Source organism: Callorhinus ursinus, unplaced genomic scaffold (genome assembly GCF_003265705.2).
Source record: "Callorhinus ursinus isolate GAN/ISIS: 27379988/994484 unplaced genomic scaffold, GSC_fseal_2.0 scaffold56, whole genome shotgun sequence".
In the NCBI taxonomy this organism is placed as follows: Eukaryota; Metazoa; Chordata; class Mammalia; order Carnivora; family Otariidae; genus Callorhinus; species Callorhinus ursinus.
The window spans coordinates 8,904,360-8,928,835 of NW_027397118.1; the positions used below are offsets into that span (position 1 = coordinate 8,904,360).

General features: G+C 35.2%; 1 protein-coding gene across 2 annotated transcripts in view; it reads left to right on the top strand.

The window, feature by feature from the left end:
* LOC112809070 (UPF0547 protein C16orf87) overlaps positions 1-23,668 on the top strand; it is a 30,008-nt gene extending 6,340 nt beyond the window's left edge. The window contains exons 3-5 of one of the 2 annotated variants that reach the window (XM_025852411.2): positions 76-172; positions 16,500-16,682; positions 22,472-23,668. In XM_025852411.2, coding sequence (XP_025708196.1) covers positions 76-172; positions 16,500-16,682; positions 22,472-22,590 — 399 coding nt within the window. In that variant the 3' untranslated portion in view covers positions 22,591-23,668. The remainder of the gene's footprint in view (positions 1-75; positions 173-16,499; positions 16,683-22,471) is intronic. The other variant, XM_073884363.1, reaches the window with a different exon arrangement.
* The last annotated feature ends 808 nt before the right edge of the window (positions 23,669-24,476 follow it).

The window sequence follows — 24,476 nt, forward strand, 5'->3', positions numbered from 1 at the left end:
TTCAGGAGACTACATAAACACTGAGAAGTTTAGTAAAAAAATAGTAATAATACACTTTTTCTTATTTTTGTACAGGTTCCTGTTGCATGTAAATCGTGTCCTTGTGGTTATATATTTATTAGCAGAAAACTTTTAAATGCAAAACACCCAGAGAAATCACCACCTTCTACAGGTAATTGTGAGAGTTTACCACATATTTAGCTTTTTGATTTAGAAATGTAAAATTAATTTTTGTGAATATATTATTTACATCTTGAAGTTAAAAATTAAAGCCTATTGAAGTATGCCTTTGGTTTTTATTAGCTGTTGGAAATCAGCTATGACATTAGTTTGCTCTTCATTCCATTTAAATGTTAACTCCCTTATAATGCTGATAAATCTTGTAGCAAATTTTCTGTTTTTTATTATTGAAGGATGGAGAGCCATTGAAGGGTTTTAAGCAAGGGAGTGATCTGATCTGATTTCTAAAAATAAAAAAATAATTTAAGGTATAACTGACATTCAATAAATTGCACATATTTAAAGTGTACAGTTTGATACGTTTTATCCTATGATTACACTAGTCACCACAATCAAGATAATGAATAATGTTTATCATTCCCAAAAGTTTTTTAGTTCCCCTTTGTTACTCTGTCCTTACTGCTCCACCCCCAGATAACCACTGATGTGCTTTCTGTCATTATTTCTAGAACTTTATATATAAATAGAATCATACAGTATATACTCTTTTTTTTTGCTTGGCTTCTTTCATTGAGCATAATTTAAGATTCAGCCATATCATTGTGTATATCAGTAAGAATTAATTCCTTTTTACTGCTTAGTAGTGCTCTTTATATGGATAAACCACAAATTTTTTATCCATTCACTGGTTGATGGATCTTTGGTTTTATCCTCCTCAGTGCTAGTAAAATTTATAATGACTTAAAATATTTTCTTGGACTAGTGACTGGAAAAATATAACTTGATTTTGAGGTGAATATAATTTTTAGATAATTTGGTTATTTTTTATAATTCTCTGATTTAGAATATCTAAAAAATATTTTTTTGGAATTTTACTTTCCCGTTAGTGTAGACAAATTGGATTTATTCAGTGGATTGAATTTTGAAATGCAAAAGATGAAATTTTGTTGTGTATCCTTAGATAAAATCAGAACAGTGATGATCTCCAAATAAGAGTAGATTGATTACAAATAAATTTTGAGTACCTGCTGTATGCTAGGCACTGTTCTAAGCCTTGGCCGTAAAGTAATGAATGAATCTACTGTCAAGGCAGTTCACTGCTGTTTTGGAGCTTACGTTCTTTTGGGCATGAGATAGACAATGAACAAATAAACAGCTTGTGATAAATGCATTGTAGGAAATTAAAATAGATTGCTGTCCTAGCATGTGTCTGGAAGGCTACTTTTGATTGGGTGATTGGAGAAGGCCTCTCTGAGAGGGGACAATTAACCTGAGGCTGAATTGAAACAAGGGGCTAGCCATGATAAGATCAAGGAGAAGAACATTCTTGACAGATGAAATAGCAAATGCAAAAATTTAGGGCTGGAAAAAGTTTGGTATATTTTAGGAACAAAAAGGCCTATGTGGTTGCAGTGTAGACAGTAAGAGCAGGGGAGTGTGGGAGATGAGGCCACAGGGATAGGCAGAGGCCAGATTGTGTAGGGCTTTGTAAACCAGAATAAGAAGTTTTGGATTTTCTTCTTAAAATATGAGGACAAACTATTCCTAGGATGTAGGATGGAGTGAGGGAAAGGTAGCATGCTCTGATTTGTCTTTTAGAAATTACATTTTGGCTGCTGTCTAGAGAATAGTTTGTTGGGAATACAAGATAGAAGTGGGCTATTGCAGTAAGTTAACTGAGTGAGAATGCTGAGTTAGTGCTTAGGTTATAGTAGCAAGTGATTAAAGAATTATTTATATTTATGTCTTTGAGAGGTCTGTTTATCTTAGGTCTATATAGAAGTGGCAAGAAAGTTATTTAATTCCATTTCTGCCTTTGTTTGAGTTTGTTCCCTTTCATCATGAGAATAAAGACTTTGCTGGATAACTATATAGGAATCAGCGAGCTTGTTAAAAATGGGTTTCTGGGTCTTATTCCCTAAGCGTTTGATTCAGGTATGAGAACCCGGGAATGATCATTCAGTAGGTGTCTGGGGTGGCATGTCAACTCAGTTCCGGGCCTCCAAAATAAGTAAGACATGGTTCGTGCCCTTAGCAGGACAAGTGTGTTTATTTTTTTTATTCAACAAATATTTTCAAGCGCCTTCTATATACCAGTGGTTCAGGTGAGAGATGAGGTAAAGAAGATACCCAACAAGGACAGAGAGAAGGGACAGATGCTGCAAGTATTAAGGAATCAGAATCACTTGAACCAGAGGGAAGAATTTTACAATTACTCTCAATGACTTGGATTACTGGTTAGAAAGGGAATATAAAATATGTTAAGGAAAAAAAAAGAAGAAGATAGCAGGAGGGGAAGAATGAAGGGGGAGAAATCGGAGGGGGAGACGAACCATGAGAGATGATGGACTCTGAAAAACAAACAGGGTTCTAGAGGGGTGGGGGGGTGGGGGGATGGGTTAGCCTGGTGGTGGGTATTAAAGAGGGCACGTTCTGTGTGGAGCACTGGGTATTATGCACAAACAATGAATCATGGAACACTACATCAAAAACTAATGAGGTATGGTGATTAACATAACAAAAAAACTTAAAAAAAAGAACGGGAATATAAAAAGGAAGACAAGTTTGGAGGGAAAGATGAAGAATTAAGTTTTGGGTGTGGTTATGAAATATCATCCATGTGGATTTTTTTTCCCCAGTTGGACATATAGTTTGAAGCTTAGGGAATAGCCTCAACTGGTGATAAATCTTTTGAGCCATCAGTGAATAGATGGTAGTTGATCTCATGGAAATGGATGAGCTTGTGCCCAGAGGGTTGGTAGGTAGGAAGAGGAAGTTCAGTGACTGAACTCTGGCAAACTCGTCTTAAAGGGTGGAGGTTATTAGGGAGGGAGTTTAGGTCAACTGAGAAGATGTACATGTCAGCTATAGGAGAACAACCAATGGAGAGTGGTGTTACATAAGTCATGGTGATGAGTAAGAAGCAGTTTATTATTATTTTACATTTGGAATTTCCTAAGGTCTGTTGTTTAATGAGAGTGGTCTTGTGACCTTGAAGTAAAGATGAGATATTAAAGCCTAGAAATTTCCTGGAGGAGGAAGAGGAACCAGCAAAAGAAACAGAAAAAATAGTTTGAAAGGATGGAGAAACATCAGGAGTAGACTGTGCCATAGAAATTAAAGGAGGAAAAGGTTTTAAGGAGAAAGGGTTAAGAGTATTCAAAGCCTAGAGAACAATTTGATATAGTCAGACATGGGGGTTGGAAACCTTGGCTTCAGATTCAGTTTAGAGAGTTTTGTCACTCTCCAACAAGTTAATTAACCTCGGTGAGCAGCTGCTATTGAGTATAAGATAGGCTTATAGTATAAACCTTAGAGGATTGAAGTGCAGATGAAGTGCAGATGAATGTGGCTAATGTAAACAGAGTTTAGTATGTTATAGGTACTCAAATATTCATTTCTACAATTAAATTTCTTTAAAGATTTGCCTTGGATAGTTTGTAGTATGTGGGAGATTGAGTACATAATTTTTAAAATCTCTATAGTTTATTAAGTACTTGAACATTGTTAGTGGGATCCAGAACATTTCAGTTTTAATTAGAGAATTTATACAGAGAAAATGAAAATGGATAATATATATCTGGAAAGATAATGAACTTTGTTAATAATCAGGGAAATGCAGTTTAATTAAAATACCATTCTTTTTACCCCCATTCTGACAAAAATGTAAAGGATTTCCAAGAGCTTTTATGAGTATGGCAGAATCCAAAGTCTCATACTAGTGGTGAGGTTGTAAATCAGCACAGCTTTTTTGTAGAACAGTCTGACAGTAGTTGTTAAAAGTTTTAAATGCACGTAATCTAGAATCTAGACTTTTTATCAGTAGGTATGTATCCTAAAGATACAATTGTTTTTAATACACAGTGAAATATTTATTAGGATTTATAAGCAACACTGTTTATAATAGCAGAAAATTGAGCCAAATATCATCAGTAGGGAAATAGTTAAGTAGGGTGCATCTTTTAGGGAACAACAATATGTGCTAATTAGAGAGAATGATGCAGATTTTTATGTACTGACATGGAAAAATCTGTAAAACGAAGTTAAGGAAAAGAATAAAACAATACTTGCATGAATTCATTTTTGTTTTACAAAATTTTTTTCTTGTAATGAGAACTTTTAAAATTTACTCTTAGCAACTTTCAAATATGCAATACAGTATTATTAACTATAGTCACCATGCTGTATGTTACGTGATTATGATTTATTAATATTATAATTAGAAGTTTGTAGTTTTGGACCCCCTTCACCCACTTCACCTCCTCCTCCCCCTCCAACTCTCACCTCTGGCAACCACCAATCTGTTCTCTGTTATTTATGAGCTCTGGTTTGTTTCTTAAGATTCCACATACAAATGAGATCATATGGTATTTAATCTTTCTCTCTCTGACATATCACTTAGCATAATGCCCTGAAGGTCCATTCATGTTGTCAAAAATGGCAAGATTTCAGTTTTATGGCTGGATAAAACTCCACATTACTTTTATCTGTTCATCCATTAGTGTACATTTAAGTTGTTTCCATATCTTGGCTATTGTAAATAATGCTGCAGTGAACATGGGGTGCATATATCTTTTCGAGCTAGTGTTTTCATTTTCTTTGGATAAATACCCAGAATTAGAAGGAATTGCTATATCATGTGGTCATTGTTTTCCATTTGCTTTTAAGACCCCACAAAATTATCTCTACATGTAATGCATAGATAGATAGATCACTAAATAACGAGGAAGGAATCAAGGAAGACTTTTACTTATGTAATTAAACATTTAAAACAAGAACGAGAGCCATCTGTAAAGTTCAGATTGAACTTATTTTAAAAGTGAAATCAAAGCTATAAAAGATAATTTTAAATTTCAGTGGGTTGAAATTTCTTTTGTAACTTTGTGATGTGTAGGAGGAAAATAATCTGTCAAGTCAGATTTATCTAAGCTTGAGCTGCTCAAAACTCACATTTTTCAAATATATTATCTGTATATCTTTATTACACAGTAGAAATAGGGAGGTAGGACACTAGACCTGTATAGAATTTTGTCTAGCTGAAAATACATTTAAATAAACAAAATTTATTATGGAAATCAAAGGATTTTTTAAAAGCTTTTTAATTTTGATGAGGGGCAGAGATGAATGTTACAAATAAATCTGTGTTAAGAAATGCTCAGTGTTTTGTAGGAGTGCATAGAACCTCAAGGCAATTAATAATTCTTTGACAACTTCCCAAATGAGTTAGATATGCGTTGTTTCTTTTACTTTCTTTGGGGGGGCCAGTATTAAATGGAGATAAATTTTAAAAAATTAACTGTCTTGTTCTTGTAGGATTTCATTTCTAAATTGAATGGTTGCCTAAGAGTTTAAAAAATAGTCTTGAGATTAAGTCCTAAACTGTCAATTTGAAGCAATTTCTTTAAAAAGAGATTGAAGAAGTGACTCCTGGCTGGCTCAGTTGGTGGAGCACGTGACTTTTGTTCTTGGGGTTGTAAGTTTGAGCCCCGCATTGGGTGTAGAGATTACTTAAAAATAAAATCTTTAAAAAAATAAAAAGGGATTAAAGGAAATACTGTATTTCCTAAAATTGAGAGTATCTGTACTGTAGACCAAACCTTGAGCACTATCCAAATACTTGATCCGTCACCAAATCCTGACAGAAACAGTTTTTGGTGAGAACAAACTCTGCTTTGTTCCAGATGTTTAAGTTTGGTTTTTCTTTTTCTTTCTTTCTTTCTTTTAAAGTATTTGTTTATTTATTTATCTATTTATTTATTTGAGAGAGAGTGGGGGGAGGAGCAAAGCAGATTCCCCTGCTGAGCATGGAGCCTGCCACAGGGTTCAGTCTCACCACCCTGAGATCATGACCTGAGCCGAAATCAAGAGTTGGACATTTAACCAACTCAGTCACCCAGGCACCTCTAAATTTGTTTTTTTCTGATGGCTATTCCAGGTGTTTTGTGACATCAAGGGTGCCATTTTGCATTTAATAATTATGGATATACCTTTTTCCTTTAAAAATTTTAATTATAAAAAACTATAAAGAAAAAACAAATTCTAAATGACATACTAGTTCATAAAAGACTTCTCTGAAGGTAAGAAAAAAGATATAAAACAGTAAGAAATTGGAATAGCTTTTTAGTATTTAACTATGTTTCTCAGTGGGTATGAGTTTTTGTTTTTTTTTAAGATTTTATTTATTTGTTTGACAGAGAGAGAGATAGTGAGAGATAGTGAGAGCAGGAACACAAGCAGGGGGGAGGGGGAGAGAGAGAAGCAGGCTTCCTGCCAAGCAGTGAGCCCGATGCGGGGCTCGATCCCAGGACCCTGGGATCATGACCAGAGCCGAAGGCAGCTGCTTAACGACTGAGCCACCCAGGTGCCCCTGGGTATGAGTTTTAGATTAAGTTTAGTCAGATAAATAACAACCTCCTCATTTTTAATTAGGGGAAGGAAAAAAAAATTTAAACCTAAACTTTTCAAATTATTGTCTAAGGTAAGTTAGCAGGCAAAGGCTGATAAATAAGCCAAGAATTCTATAAATGACATACTCACTTTTAGTTAAGAGAAAAAAGTGAAATGATTATTGCCAGTTGTCAGTACTTTTTATAAACTCAGTGATTGAGCATTAATTCAGTAGTAAGTGGTCCTCAGTTCTGAATTACTTGACAATGAAGGTTTGGTTTTGTTATTTCAGAAAACACTTTCTTACATGCTAATCACTTAAAATTGCTATACATTCATATATGGGACATGGCTTTAGGTTTTTATTTTGTCTTTGGTGGAAGAATGCATACCTTAATTTACCTCTGCCTGTACTTTTAAGTTCTTACTCATACAGTTTGTATAATGATGAGTATATTCATTTTTAAGACTTTTTTGTAGAATCTTCTGACTTCTTCTAATTAAGACTGACTGATCTTAGGTCTGCTGCATAGTTGTCATACTAAGATTTTTTTTTTTAAAGATTTTATTTATTTGTCAGAGAGAGAGCACAAGCAGGGGGAGTGGGAGAGGGAGAATCAGGCTCCTGGCTGAGCAAGGAGTCCAATGCGGGACTCGATCCCAGGACCCTGGGATCATGACCTGAGCTGAAGGCAGATGCTTAATCAACTGAGCCACCCATGCATCCCTAAGATTTCCTTCCTTTGTACTCTTAGGATAATCCCATTTTTCTTCAGTATCATTTTTTTTAACTTGTGTATTTTTTTTTCTAAAATAAATTTTCCAGAAAGTTGTTTCAGACCTGGAAAAATTTTTTCATAGAAGGTATGTGGTGGTACATTTCCTGTTTTCCATTGTGTGAAAGGCCTTTACTGTGTACTCACATTTATTTGTTTATTTTTAAAGATTTTATTTATTTTAGAGAGTGTGTGTGCACACATGCGAGTGGGGGGAGGGGCAGAGGTGAAGGGTGAGAAACAATCCAAAGCCGACTCCCAGCTGAGGATGGGGAACCCATCCTGGGGCTTGATCTCACAACCCTGAGATCATGACCTGAGCCGAAACCAAGAGTAGGACGCTTGACTAAGTCACCTAGGAGCCCTGTACTCATATTTAAATGTCATTCTCATTCTTCCTTTCCATCTGAGGGCTCAAATCTTCAGTTTAGAGCAGTTTTTACCTAGTATTTCTTTTTTCCTTACTGTCTTTTTCTCTTCCTCCTGGTATACTGATTGTGCATACTTGTTGGATGATATATCAGGATTACCACCCACAGAGACTGACACTGGATTGGACAAATAGTTTGTGGGTTTTTTTTTCACTATTTAGAGAAGAAAGATGAAGTTGGCAGTACAGGACTAGTGATTCAGTGGTATCAATCAAGGACCTAGGTTGATCTCTTTCTTCTGTCCTGAGATTTGGCTTTCATCCTCATTGTTACAAGGTAGCTGTTGTACCTCCAGGAATCTCTTAAGCATTCCAAGAGGAAGAAGAGGGAAGGGCAAAGGGGCAAAGGGACATGCCAGCTGTGCTTACCCCCTTAAAAAAAAAATCGTGCTGGAAACCTTATCCAATTCCACTTATTTGTCATTAACCAGAACAAAATTCCATGGCTACTTCTTCTGTAGGAGGGTCTTTGAATGTATATATTTTAGCTGGGCCCAGTTCCCTCTTGATTAGAATATTCTGTTCTTAAGAAGGGAGAATGAATATTGGGTAGATAATTAGTAAGTATGTCATGGATGAGTATTGGATTTCTTGGATCTTTCTTTCATTTCTCTTCACTTACTGTCACTTATTCTCTCTCTCTCTCTCTCTTTTTTTTTTTTTGGGTGTTCCAGGAAATTTCATTGATTTCCTTTTCTAGAGCTATAATTCTGTCTTTCAGAGGTGTCCATTATTTAGCTTGTCTTCTGCACTTCAATTTTGAACAGTTCATTTTGTTTTCTAATTTCTTTTTTTCATTGAATCTTATTTTTTTCATATTTTTGTGGTATATTACAAGTATAAGTATTTTAATCATTTTAAAGGTTTTATTTATTTATTTGAGAGAAAGAGAGACTATGATCAGGGGGTAGGGGCAGAGGGAGAGGGAGAAGCAGACTCCCTGCTGAGCAGGGAGTTGGATGCTGGACTTGATCCCAGGACCCTGGGATCATGCCCTGAGCCGAAGGCAGATGTTTAACCGACTGAGTCACCCAGGCGCCCTGTATTTTAATCATTTTAAATATACACTTCGGTGGCATTAAGTACATTCATATTGTGTACTTAATGATTACCACTATTAATCTGCAGGACTGTTTTCATCTTCCCAAACTGAAGTGCTATACCCATTAAACAATAACTCACTTCCCCACTGCCCCAAGGCAACCACTATTCTTTTTTCTTTTTTTTTTCTTTTTTTTTAACATTTTTTTATTGTTATGTTAATCACCATATATTACATCATTAGTTTTTGATGCAGTGTTCCATGATTCATTGTTTGTTCATAACACCCAGTGCACCATGCAAAACGTGCCCTCCTCAATACCCATCACCAGGCCAACCCATCCCCCCACCCCCCTACCCTCTAGAACCCTCAGTTTTTCAGAGTCCATCATCTCTCATGGTTCGTCTCCCCCTCCGACATACTCCCCTTTTCTTCCTCTCCTGTTATCTTCTTCTTTTCCTTTTTTCTTAAAATATGTTGCGTTATTTGTTTCAGAAGTACAGATCTGTGATTCAACAGTCTTGCACAATTCACAGCGCTCACCGTAGCACATACCCTCCCCAATGTCTATCACCCAGCCACTATTCTTTTTTCTGTACCTGTGAATTTGACTAGTGTAGTTACTTCCTATTTGGAATCATACTACATTTATTTTTTTGTGTCTGACTTGTTTCCTTTAGCATAATGTCTTTAGACTTCATGTTGTAGCTTGTGTCAGAATTTCCTTTATAATATTTCATTGTATGTATATACCACATTTTGTTTATTCATGCATTGATGGACAGTTGAGCTGCTTTCACCTTTTGGCTATTGTGAATAATGCAGCTATGAACATGGTTGTTCAAATATCTATTTGAATACCTGCTTTCATTTCTTTTGTATATATGCCCGGAAGTGGAATTGCTGGATCTTATGGTATTTCTATGTATATGATAATGCCATATCATTTTCCATAGCAGCTACACCATTTTAAGTTATCATCAGCAGTGCCCAGAGTTTCCAGTTTCTCCACATCCTCATCAACACTTTTGATAAGAGCCATTCTAATCAGTATGAAGTGATAACATGTGGTTTTGATTTGCATTTCTCTAATGATTAGTGATGTTGAACATCTTTTCATTTGCCTCTCATCTTTGGATAAATGTCTATTCAAGTTCTTTGCTCATTTTTGAATTGGCTTTGTTATTGAGTTGTAGAAGTTCTTTTTATTCTGGATATTAATCCCTTATCTCATAAATGTTTACAATATTTTGCCCCGTTCCATGAATTGCCTTTTTTTACTCTGTTGATACTGTCCTTTGATGCACAAAAGTTTTTAATTTCGTTGAAATCCAAGTTGTCTATTTTTTCTTTTGTTGCCTATATTTTCAGTGTCATATCCAAGAAATCACTCCCAAGTCCAGTGTTATGAAGCTTTTCCCTTCTTTTTGTTCTAAGCATTTTATAGTTTTGGCTGTAATATTTAGGTATTCCATCCATTTTGAATTAATTTTTGCATATGGTATAAAATAAGGGTCCAGTTACATTTTTTTTTGTATGTGGAGATCCAGTTTTCCCAATACAACTTGTTGAAAATATTATCTTTTTCTCCTTGAATCATCTTGGCATTGTTTTTGAAAATCATTTGAACCATATATTCAAGGATTTATTTCTGGGCTCTCTATTTTATTCTCTTGGTCTATATATCTGTCATATGGCAATACCACACTTTTTTGATTACTGTAGCTTTGTAGTGAGTTTTGAAATCAGGAAGTGTAAGACTTCTGACATTGTTTTTCAAGATTCTTTTGGTTATTTCAGATTGCTTGAGAGTCCATATGATTTTTTAGGATTGAGCTTTCCATTTTTGCAAAAGAATCTTATTCTTAATGATATAAAGTATAATCAGATGTCTCGAAGGTATGCATTAGAATGTTTTAAGATTATCTTTTCTTGCTTTTTTTTAAGATTTATTTATTTATTTGAGAGAGAAAGAGAGAGAGAGACAGGGCAGGGGAGGAACAGAGGGAGACGGACAAGCAGACTCCACACTGAGCATGGAGCCTAATGTGGGACTGGATCCCATGACCCTGAGATCATGACCCAAGCTGAAACCAAGTGTCGGCCAGGACACTTCACCAACTGAGCCACCCAGGTGCCCCTATTTCTTTCGTGTTTCTTGAACTACCTTTGTTCCTCCTGTTTTAACTTGTTTCTTCTCTATTACACTTTTAATTTTCCTTAAATTCCTGGTAATCCTTAATTGCCTATTGATATTCATAAATGGTTTGATTTATCAGTGTAGATAACTTGCATGACTATCCTACACTGTTTTATTTATTTTTTATTTATTTTTAAGTTTTATTTATTTTTTGACAGAGAGAGAGACAGCAAGAGAGGGGGCACAAGCAGGGGGAGTGGGAGAGGGAGAAGCAGGCTTCCCACGGAGCAGGGAGCCCAGTGTGGGGCTCGATCCCAAGACCCTGGGATCATGACCTGAGCTGAAGGCAGACACTCAACAACTGAGCCACCCAGGTGCCCCATATCCTACGCTGTCTTAAAGGTCTATTTTGACTGTAGATCTCTTTATTTTTTAAAATTTTATTTATTTATTTCAGAGAGAGACAGAATGAGAGATAGAAAGCACGAGAGGGAAGAGGGTCAGAGGGAGAAGCAGTCTCCCTGCTGAGCAGGAAACCCGATGTGGGACTCGATCCTGGGACTCCAGGATCATGACCTGAGCCGAAGGCCGTTGCTTAACCATCTGAGCCACCCAGGCGCCCTGACTATAGATCTCTTTAGTTTACAGTTGGGAGGAACTTATTGATAAATTACATGAGCTGGGAGACATTGTTGAATTCCATCATGGCTAAAATAAGGAAAGCTTCATCCTAGAGAATGTGAAATTCCTTATATTATTTCATTTTTTTAAAAGATTTATTTATTTACTTGAAAGAGAGAGAATGAGAGAGAGAGAGAGCACATGAGAGGGGGGAGGGTCAGAGGGAGAAGCGGGCTCCCTGCGCGGGACTCGATCCTGGGACTCCAGGATCATGACCTGAGCCAAAGGCAGTCGCTTAACCAACTGAGCCACCCAGGCGCCCTATATTATTTCATTTTTATGAGGAGCTGCCATTTGTGTCTTCTGTTTTTTGGAGGTTCATAGTTCTTTGGAACATTGCTTGTTTCCTGAGAGCTTTACTTCCTTATGTCATTTGCTCTGCAGTAGTCCTGTAAGTATTCTGATGATCACTCTGTGGCCTGCTCTCCCTTATTGTACTTTTTATTCTGTCCTGGGAGTATTTTGGGGAAGAACAGCTCTCCCTTCTATAGGAGCCATCTTTTGTTTCTATTTTGGATTGTAGTGTCTTCTATTCCGGTTTCTTTTTTTTTTTTTTTAAGATTTATTTATTTTAGAGAGAGAGAGCATGAGCATGGGGAGGGGCAGAGGGAGAGAGAGAATCTCAAGCAGACTCCCCGCTGAGCACAGAGCCTGACACTGGGCTCAGTCCCATTACCCTGACACTATGACCTTAGCCAAAATCAAGAGTCAGAGGCTTCACCGACTGAGCCACCCAGGTGCCCCCTACTCTGGTTTCTTAATCAGAATCTGTGAGTCTGCTGGTTTGCTGAAATTCTGTAATTTCGGGTGATTGATAGCATCCTTTCTTTGTTTCCATCAGTACAGACCTATTTTCCTTTTTCTCTTTACCTTTACTCTCTTTTCAGTGGGATTTTCCAGAAAGGGGATGGTAGATGCATGTGCTCAGTCTAAATAAATTTTATTTATTCAGCACTACTTAATATGTGTCGATAACATTCTAGATTCTGTGAATGAGACAGACAAATGGCATCCCAACTTTTATGGAGTTTATATTCTAATGGGGGATTCAGCATATAAGTAAATAACATAGTATTGGATTATAAAAAGTAATTTGAGCTGTAAGACTCAGGGGTAACCTATAAATCAACATTTGAAGTAAATAAGTGGTCTCATTAGAAGTTTTGGGATGTGAGCTCTAGGCAGAAGGATTAGCAAATGCTAAGGGGAGGAAAGGAACTTGTTTTATTAAAAGGAAGGCATGTCTGGAGTATAGTGAACAAAGTGTTGCAGTGTGAGAGAATATTGGAGAGAGAGGCAAATGTCAGGTCTTATAGACACTTGTAGTCTTTGATAAGGAAATTTGACTTTATTTTTAAATACAATGAAAAGCTAATGAAAGATTTTAGAAGGGGAGCTATGCAGTTTGAATTTTTTAAAGATAATTTTGGCAGCTATGTAGGAAACGCATTTGGTTTGGATATTGCCCATCGAGGTAGAGTGATGAAGAAATTGTGGATATAGTACCTGTGGACATTTGTGATGATATAAGAAGCAGCAGGCTGAGTCCCAGATAATTACAAATTATTTGGCTTTTGCAACTGGGTAGTATTATTTACTAATATAATGAAGCTTTGGAAGAGGGAAAATCAAGAGTGATTTTTTGATACATTTGAAATGCTTGTAAGATACTAGAGTGAAGCTGTTGGGTAGGCAGTCTGGAACTTTGGGAAGAGGTCAGAGTTGAAAGTATAAATTTTGGAACCGTCATAAAGCATAGAGTGTAATGTTTGGATCTATGGATTATCTCGACAGAGTGTAAGTAAGAGAAGAGGGCTCAGGTCAGAGTCCTAGGGCTTTAATATTAAAGATGAGAAAGAACCTGGGGGAGAAGACACCAAAAGGAGATAAAGAGGAGTGACTGGTGAGATGGGATACCTGGAAACCTGAAAATCAAGTGAAGAATAATTTAAGGAAAAGAGTAGTCATCTTTGTTGAATTTTTGAGAGATGGTATTAAGATGATCAGAGAGAGGTGCTGTTAGATTTGATAACAGAGATTTTTGTCCTTCTTGATCCGTTTCATTGAGTGGGCATCTGAATTGGAGTGGATTGATTAGTGAATGGGAGGTGAGAAATTGAAGGCAGAAAGTACAGAGAGCTCTTTTTTGAGAAGTTTGCAGAGATGGGCAGGTAGCCGAAGGAACAAACCTAAATTCATTGTTGAACTTTAAAAGGCATACTGTAAAAAGCTTTACCTATCGCTATTTCTTTCAGCTTTTTTTTTTTTTTTGAGAAATTCTAAGCATACACAAGACCAGAAGGAAAATGGCCAACCTGGCCCCATTTATACCGTTTACTCTTTCCCTTGCATAGTATTATTTTTTTTTTTTTAAAGATTTTTTTATTTGACAGAGCACAAGCAGAGGGAGAGAGAGGGAGAAGCAGGCTCCCCGCTGAGCAAGGAGCCCGATGCGGGACTCCATCTCAGGACCCTGGGGTCATGACTCGGGCCAAAGGCAGCCGCTTAACTGACTGAGCCATCTAGGTGTCCCTCTTGCATATTATTTTTAGGCAAATCTCATATAATTTGTTATAAATGTTTCATTATATGTTTCTAAAAGATAGACTTTTAAAAATATAAGCACAATTAAAATTAACAATAATTCCTTAATATTAAATACCCAACTGGTGTTGACGTTTTCAGGTTTCTCATAAAAACTTTTTTAAAAAGTTTTAAAAAGGGTGCCTGGGTGGCTCAGATGGTTGAGCATCTGCCTTCGGCTCAGGTTATCGAGTCCTGCATTGGGCTCCCTGCTCAGCGGGGAGCCTACTTCTCCCTCTGCCCCTCTCTGTCTCTGTCTCTTATGAATAAATAAATAAAATCTTTAAAAAAAATTAAAAAGTTTTAAAAAACAGATTATGTAAGGTCCACACATTACGTATGGGCAGTCTTTTTTAGCTCTCTTTTATCTATTGTTTCTTTTTTTTCTTGCAAATTGTATGTTGAAGAAGCTACCACATGTACATCTGGATGTGCTATTTGGGTCTTCATGGTGTAGGAATGTAGGATGACACATTCCTCCAGTGACTTTTATTTTTCCTGTAAATTGTAATTTGGATTCAAAGGCTTGATGGGATTTGATTTTCTTGACAAGACTACCTAATAGTTAGGTATTCTGTCAGGTGACACATAAAGTCTGCTTGTCTCTGTTTTTGTAATGTTAGCAGCTATTTATGTTCAACACTTACATCCTTTAGTTCATTTCTGGTTGAAAATGGTGATACTTGGGGTGCCTGGGTGGCTCAGTTGGTTAAGCATCTGCCTTTGGCTCAGGTCATGATCCTGGGGTCCTGGGATTGAGCTCCATGTTGGGCTCCCTGCTCAGTGGGGAGCTTGCTTCTCCCTCTGCCTCTACCCCTCTCTCCCACTCGTGCTCACTTGCTCGCTTTCTCAAATAAATAAAATCTTTAAGAAAAATGGTGATGCTTTGATTTTATCATCCTTCATTTTTTAGCCACGGTAATTCTTAAATTAGAAACTTCTCTTTATCTGTCCTTTGGTTACCCAGTGAGTGGTACAGTTTGAATAGAAGAGGCAGGATAAATGCTTTATTCTTTCTATTCTATTTAAGCTTTCAAAATAGGGAGTTGGTTCTTTAGTGTCTTCCTATGGTGGCCACGTAGTTTTTGCTTGTGTTTTTTTAATTTAATGTCATGTACTCGTAATATTAAGTATATTTGATGTTCCAATTTATTATTATAGTTACTATTTGTGTTGATGCCCGAACTGTCGTAAAGTGGCCAGGGGGAGCCTTTTCAAGTTAGCCCTTTAGTCCTTCAACAAGACCCTGGTTGTCTTTGATAACTTCCTTGCAATCTGGAATAATTAAGTGTTCTTGCATCATCTGGTATATGTCTGAGATGAGAATTAACTAATTCTCTAAGGGTACAGTATTTAAAAATAACCATTACCATTTTACTTAAGTTTTTTTTTTTTTTAATTTTACACTAGCCTATTAAGCATAGTTATATTACAGTCTTTTAAATTGTTCCCTTCTTGGGATATGAATTTTATCCATTTTGGCCCTTTACCATTGTGGTTTTATGTATTTGGGGAATTCTCTTTGTTGCTTTTGAGTTCATGACCTGAGGTATGTATTAAAGCAAGTTTTTTTTGTTTTTGTTTTTTTTAATTTGTTGTTTGCCTTATCCAACATTTTGAATTGTTTGGAGTGAGAAAGATGGCTTCTTGGCATTAATTAAATCACCATATTGAGTAAAGTTCCTCTTTTGCTATTCCATTTAGGGATCTGCATGCTCTGAGAATGTCAGAAATGATCTCATCTGTGGCTAAAGTGAAAACTACTTATTACTTCCCTAGTGTTTTTATATTTTCTGTGGATGTTTTCTGTTTGCTTTTTATTGGTAACCTTAACGTATTATGACTAAGGTCAGTTTTGCTTCTGTATATTTGACATATTTCAGTCTATAATTTGAGTAGGGGGCAAAAAGGAATGGAATTTTTTTTTCCTTTTCTAATACTTTACCATTTTTAGCTTGGAAGCAGAGAGAAGGAAAAAGGCAGAAAGATCGCTGTGAAATTGTGTGAACATGTAGGGGCTGAAATTAAAGGTGCCAAATAAAAAAACTGGTCTTGTTACAATTCTTCCTACCTCATGAGTTAATGAGGATCTGTATTCTGTTGAATTTCTTTTTTTCCTGTGTGGGTGTGAGGAACGTAGATGTTATGGTTGTAGTTTTATAAAATATGCCAGGCAGCAAAAACTCTAGTGCTATTTAGAAAGAAAAAGAAGACAATGAGAACTTGGGCAAACAGTTCTTGCTAAGCCCTAAAATATATCACTTTTATTCATCCATACAGAAAACAAGCATGAGGCCAAGAGGAGGCGAACAGAGAGAGTTAGGCGAGAGAAGATAAATTCTACAGTAAATAAGGATTTAGAAAACAGAAAGAGGTCTCGAAGTAACAGCCATTCAGATCATATCAGACGAGGAAGAGGAAGACCTAAAACTGCATCTGCCAAAAAACATGAGGAAGAAAGAGGTATGAATAAATCCAAGCAGTTTTGTTTTTCAAGTATTAAATTTTTCTAGATCTTAATTAGATAGTAGTAAAGAAAGTGTTTGGTAGGCATTGAGCTCCTGGACTTAAAATCACAACTCATATTTTAGTTTGAAAACATTTCCTCCAGGGTAGATGCTTTTTTTTTTTTTTTAAATCACAATTTAATTCTTATTGAAAAGCTATAAAGGCTCAAATTAGGTAAAATTCACCTTGCTATAAACTGATGATAGTAGAGTTCAGAGATAATAATTTGTATATGACAACCTAGGGAAGCCTGTTAAAATGGTTGTTTTTTTGTTTGTTTTTAAAGATAAATCTGAGTTCTGTTACACTTATTTCAAACTGTTACACTATGAGTTTTAAAATTTACTACTGAAAGTATTCTTCAGTATGAATTTTTAAATTGCTCATTGTGTCCTCCCTGCTTTGAGGCAGCTTTTGGGTAGTTAGGTAAATTCTTCTTGGTCCAAAATATATTCATATTTCTCCTTACAGATTTTCTCCTTTCTTCTGATAAGTAGTATGTCTACCAATAACTTGTTTTTAACACATTAACTAAAACTTCAGCTTCTCTTTTTATACATCTTCTAAAAAACCATTTATCATGGAAAATTTCAAAGATGACACAAGAGTAGAGAGACTAGGATAATGAATCCCTGTATGGCCATGAATGAATATCTTTTGCAATTGAGACTTTTAAGCCTGTAATTAATGGAAAAAAGGGATGGTTGCTCTTTATAATTACTTAAAAACATCTATCAAAATAATTTCATCTTCAGTGAAATGCGTTTATAATTTCTTATCTTGTTGGTGAGTTATGCTTTGCTTTTTCAGGCATTCAGTTTTAGATATTCAAGCATAAGTGTAAATTTCTCTTATTTTAGACATTGAGAATTTTTTTTAACCTGTTTACCATTTCTCTCTGCTTTGTATGCTTTTATTTCAATAAAGTTATGACTGTTAGGGAAAATAACTTCACCGGTATAGCTGTCTTTAGCTTTTTCAGAGTTAATGGTGTCGTAGTATTGTATGGCTAAAGGAATAAGGCTTATATCATATTTGACTGTATTCTTTGAAGAATACTTAGATCTTCCTTAATTCCTTGGGTAATAGTACTCCATTTTCTTTTTCCTTCTCTTATGCTGCTCTTCCAGAGAGTTTGAATTATTTTCTAAATTTGAATGTGTTTTTTAACATGGGATGATCAGAAAAATCTATGCTAAAAACTGCTTCAGCAGGGAAACTAGGCAAAGAGAAATCAACAAGAAAAAAACAAAAAACCCAGAGAAATACTGCTTGGCCCAGAAAACAGGACATTCTTTTCAGTTGAAGTAAAGGGAATATAACCCAAAGAATGGAGAAGGAATGCTTCTGGTGGTGAGTGAGAGGAGATGAGCAAACAGATAATGACAGTCTTTTAGTTGGGGAAATGAAATCTAGATAGCTGTTCTAGGAATCTGTATGTGCAGGTCTGAACTTTTAAGAAAAGAATTTAGTTAGCTATTATTTTTTTTCCAGATATTTTGAGCTTATTAATAGAAAAGTTTTAAGCTATTTCTAGAGTAAGATACGCTTTTGATTTATTTTTAATACAAACAGGAAGGTGCTCAAAGCAATTTTTGTAGAATAAACTGGAATCTTTTCATGTAGGCCATGGGGGCGGGGTAGGGAAGAGGTCAGCAGACTTTCTGTAAAGAATCAAGTAATAAATATTTTAGGCTTTGTGGGCCATACAGCCTTCTGTTGCTGCTACTCGGCCCTGTCATTGTAGCTGGAGAGCAGCCATAGACAATATGTAAATAAATGGGCCTGGCTGTGTTCCAGTAAGACTTTATAAAAACAGGTGGCAGGCCAGATTTGACCTTGGGCTGTATTTTACCAACCCTTGAGGCAAACCATGTTCCCGAAATATAATATGGATAAGAAATATGAACTTTTGAAATCTCTATGTATTTTAGAATAGACTTCTTTCATATGCTTCTTAGTATTAACTAGCTATTTACTGTAATTCAGTTTTTATTGATTTCTTGCTCGTAGGGTACTTGAAAACTTTGAAGCAAGCTTTACCTTTTGTAAGGACAGTTTATGTATAAAAAACACATTTTTTATTGACTTTGTTTTCTATATTTTGAAAAAGAATAGGAAGAAGAAAGAATGCAAAAGGAAAGCTTGTTAGACATCTAGATAGCAAAATATTTTTATACAATCATAAAAACAAACCATTAAACTTAAAAATTTTGGTTGGTTTAAGATAAGTTTTCATTTTATATGAGGGGAGTATGATTATTTTGAATATTAGTAAGGTAAGAGTGACATTTAGATTAAAATATAATGGGCAATTCTGAATATCTTATTAACGAACGTACAAGATTTATGTAGAGTTCATGTTCAAGTTGGTAGATTGAATAACCACACCATGCTCTCCATCATCCTCAAATCCTAGTAATATTATAGTAAAGGGATTTTTTTTTTTAAAGGACCAAATTTCACAAGGACAAGGAATGGGAAAAGCAGCAGAATTCTAGAAAGTGATGACTGCTTTAGTAGACCCATGAAATCTAAACTGTTAGCCCCTTTGGGAAAAAATAATAAAAAGCTGGTTTTTATTACACAGCTGCCTTAAGGTCAGGAATTTGTGCATCAGTTATGTCTGGAAGTGTAGAGGTGAAGGTGAGGCTAAAAATGAGATTGTTTGGAAGTCTGTTTCTTAATGGCCTGCTAAGGCTGTTTACCTCATTTTTCCCTCCTTCCAAATTTATCCTTTCAAAAAGAAAACAAAACAGAGTCTCTGATTTAATGGAACACCAGGTGTCATTGAGGGCAGGGATACTATATTGAGATCAGGAAGATTACATGAAAATTTGGAGATAGTAAATACTGACTTCTGTGGTCAGGGTTGGATCTTCGAGGTAGGAGATTAGCAGTATCTTCTCTAGAAAATCTGAAAAACCCAAGAGAAAGGGCCTAATATAAGGAACTTTCATTAGGGATTTCACAAATGGCCCAGTCAGATCATCCTAAATTGGTGATCACAGTCAAGCTCCACAAATATGTATGAGCTTATCATCTTTTTGGATCCCGTTCTTAAATATGAGCATATTATCAAGAATTACTCAGATATATAGAAGAAAGCATCTATATGAAAGGCTAAGACCTTGAAACAACAGGGAAGAAACAATAACTTGGATAAAACAGGATTTTGCAGGAAAGAGAAAAACTTAAAACTATTGTTAATGGTTTTAGCAAGAGAAGATATAGTCATGAAACAAGAACAAGATGATATTTAAATGGAAAAGCAGGTGTCAAAAAAGTACCTAGAAAATGAACTTTAAAATACAAATCTAAAAAAATACGTGTGTGTATAAAGATTGCAGAAATGAAAAACTTTAACAGGTTTATTGACAGAATTAAAGAATTGTACCAGAAGGCAGAGAAATAAAAAAGAGATGAAAGGGACACCTGGATGGCTCAGTCGGTTAAGTGTCCGACTCTTGATTTCGGCTCACGTCACGATCTCAGGGTGGTGAGATTGAGCCCCATGTCAGGCTCTGTGCTGAGCGTGGGAAGCCTGCTTAGGATTCTCTTTCTCCCTCTCTCTAGGAAAGAAAGAGAGGGAGAAAGAAAAAAAAAAAAGAAAAAATAGAATGGGAAAGATAAGAAATTTAGAGGACCAGTTTGAAGTCAACATCTATAAATAACTGATGTTCCACAAAGGAACATAGAAGATGGAGGAGAAGGAAGTCATCGATGAAATAATTCAAGAAATTTTTCCAAACCTGAAGGACATTGAAATGGTCCACCAAATTCCCAGACCAGTGGATGGTTAAAAGTAGAGATTATGCCGAAGCCTATCATCATAAATCCTGTCTCTTTGGTTAAAGGGAAACTCCTTCAAGTACTCAGGGAAAAAATAGCGAGAAAAGAAAGTGGTATTTGGAATTAATACAGTGGAATAGTACACAGCAAGGAACAAACTACTCATATATGAACAGACAGCATCAGTGAATTTTAAAAACATGTTGAATGAAAGAAGCTAGACACAAAACAGTTCATGCTAGATGATGCCATTTATATGAAGTCCAAGAACAGGCAAATGAATCTGTGGTGATATAATCAGAACAGAGGTGGGGAGGAATTGACTGGAAAGGAGCATGAGGAATTTCCTGTATCTTGATTGTGGTGTGGGTTACATAGATGTATATTTTGTCAGAACTCATCCAATTGTACTTTAAGGTCTGTGTGTTTCACTGTATGTAAATTTAACAATAATGTTTTAAATAGCTGTAAAAAAAAGGTATTGGCTCTTTTTAAAACAGTGGCACCACTAGTTGGAAGCCAATTTTTTGCCTTTGTACTACTCAGGAAATCTATGAGTGTTTAGTCAGCCACACTATGAATTAGCATGGAGGTAGATTAATGACACTTTCTAACATTCAGGGTCTCAAAAAATTTGCTACCTGTACTCCCTTTCTCAGGAAGCTACTACAAGATACCTGGCATCAAAAGGAAGAAGTAAACCAAGAAAGTGTCCTGGGATCCAGGACACAGGGTCCAACTCAAGAGAAAAGATGTTTATATCCAGTATGATGTTGAAGAGAGATCTTGGTGATAATTGTGTAGCAGGTTTAGAAATCAACCATTTCAGATTGAGCAGAAGACTTGGAGAGACTTATTCAAGAAGTTAAAATTGATATAATATCTAGTATGTGTAAACATTCTGAAAGATCTGTACAACTCATTAGTAATGAAAACTAAGCTGATGGAGAAAGAATCTCAGGAAAAAAACAATGTGCAGGAAAAGTGAAATCATTTACATAGAAGAATAATGTAAACATTGAATATTGATCTCACCTAAATTGTGATGTAATTGTAATGGGAAGATGGGATAGGAAGAGTACAGGGCTTAAGATATGTAAAACAATAAAATACTAACTTTTCATGGTGGAAGGTTAATTAATAATGCCTAAAACCAAGAAGTGGACATAAAAATGTTGCTTAGGTAAAAAACGAAAAGAAACAACTGAAAAAAAGTAGTTGCACTTGGATTATGGGAAACGTGCATGGGGGAAGGAGGACTTCCGTATTTTGTAACAAGTTGAATAAAAACGATTTGACTCTATATATTTAACTTTGATTAAAAAGTCAAAACAAAACAAAAAAATAGACAAAATTACAATCGTAGAAGAGTCTGAAAAAAGAAGTTGGCAGAATACACAAAGATGTTTATTGTGGTTTTACCTGGCTCTGGGATAATATAGATGGGTTTTATTTTCTTTTTTGTTTTTCTGTACTTTTCAATTTTCTACCACGAACTTGGATTGCATTTGTAATCAGGAGGGGGAAAAATAGAATTAAATGTTGGTTATTCTTATTTTCTATAGCAGGGCTAAGGTAAAGAAGTTAATATATTCATAAAGGCACTATTGGTGTTCAGAAGGGACCATTTTTAGGGTGAGAAAATTCATTTTGATTGGACAATAAGCTCATCCTAGTGAAGAGAAAAATATTTGAGATTTTTAAGAAATATAGATATTATAGACGGTGTGTATAGAGATATATATATACAGTTTCCATTTAGTTTATGGCATTTCAATAACTCCTTTGTGTCATTTTAAAAAATTTTCAGTTTAGTAGCATGATACTGTATAACAAGTAATATATATTGTTAGTATTATGTATATTTATTGTCATCTAAAGAGATACTTGAAAGCCTCAAGTATTTTTTAATTACCACATTTACATTAAGCTTTCTCTTTTTCTTTTAACAGAGAAACAGGAAAAGGAAATTGACATCTATGCTAACCTCTCTGATGAAAAGGCTTTCGTGTTTTCAGTCGCCTTGGCAGAAATAAATAGAAAAATTATCAATCAAAGACTTATTCTCTGATATTTGCCTGCAAAATATGTTGAAACTGTCTTCAGGATTACATCAGCAAATTCTCAAACAGTTGTGGACTCTCAGGAGCATTCTGACTGCATCAATAAGGGCCATTGATTGTTTTTTTTTCCCTGTCTTTAGCCTGTGCCACACTTTGGGAGCAAAGCTGTAGGCTTGGACTGTTCTGGGATTTCCTTGTTTACCAAGGAGTATTGTCAGTGTTTTGTGTTTGGGATATAAGTAAGTATATTTACCAAAAACAAAAAAATAAACAATGGATGGCTATTAAAGGATAAAGGAATAGAGGTGAGAGTGGAAGAATGAAAACTAGGGAAATAAAATGCTTGATAGTTTTCAGGTTTGCCACCAGAGATGCAATATTTTAAGTACTTTGAGAAAGTGACTTTTAAAAATATTATATTTCAGATTTTCAGCACTAACAGATTACATATATACAGTTCATTTACTTTTAATAAATTGGCAATTGATATTTTATTGAATGGGGAATTAAGAATATAAACTGTACATTTTGTCTTAAATTGATTTTTTTTCTTGGCCTTTATTTTTATGACTTAAGGTATGAGTTATATTTTGGGAGATACTTTCTAGACATTTGGGAAGTTTGGGTGCTATATGAAGAAAAACATTTAAGGATATATCATACTTCAGATACAAACATCTTGTTTTCTTGAATGTAATTTATTTATTGGTTAAAAATACCTTTTCTGCTCTCAAGATGGTGCCTGTTAACCTAAACATAAAATATATTTATTACATACAAAATATTTCTTAGGTAGCCTCTTTTAAGCAGTAATGTTTTATCTGAATGGATGTTCATTTATACATACAGATAATTATTTAAATTGTTACTTAATCTCACTCTGGAAAAAAAAATAAATCTTAATATTGAAACTAATAGATTAATAGTGTGGTATAAGTTTTTGTTCTATGAAGTTTATGAAATATACTTAAATTCTTAATTTTTCTAGTAATTGATAACTGTTTATAGTTGATTTATACTAAATGCTTTTGCATTTTTGTTTTTCAATTTAATATTAATATTCAAACTTGACAGTAATTTCCCTTATTTCAGGTACCCCCCACCCTCACCCCAGTGGCTGAATCTGTTTGGAAGTCCAGAAGCCTTATTAGGGAAGGTACTCATCAGATAGATTTAGCCTTAAGAGAATTTCCCTTTGAGTTTTGGTAGTTGCGTTGTCAGCTTCATCCTGCCTCTCTCATTACCTCTCAAAAAAAAAAAAAAGATTCACATGTTGTCCTACTTCATCTAAATTGTAGCCAGCAGAGGGAGCTTAAGAGACTCTAGGCAGGAAGTAGAATTTTTTTCCCCACAATCCTTGTATTTACCTATAGGTACTACTACAATTATCTTGTATGCATTTTAAAGCCCTAGTAATAAAGTTTATTCCCAAGAATGCTAATGTGATTTTTATCTTTGAAATATAAGAAAACTATTTTCATTTTGACAAGAAAATATAAAAATAATATCTAAAAATGCTTTTGAGTATGTCCTCAGAAAAAGGAAGAATAGCTTATGGAGTAGGCATCTCTATAAAGAACTATTGATGTCAGAGTCTATCCATTTAAAGCTGAAGACCCTTAGAGGAAAGTCGTGTTAGAATAGTCATGGATACAATATGGAAGGAGACGGTGATTAGGCTGGAACTTACCGTGTAAAGTAGTAATTTATTTCAGATGCTCATGATGTTAAATCATTGGCTTATTTAAAAAGTTCTTTGGTAGAGGGGCTAACTAGGCTTTCCCCTATTTGTGATGTAACCTATTCAGGAAATTTCTCTAAAAATTGTGTTCTCTGATATTTTTATAAGCTATCTCATAAAGCTGAATTTGTCTAAGAATGTTGTAATCGTCTT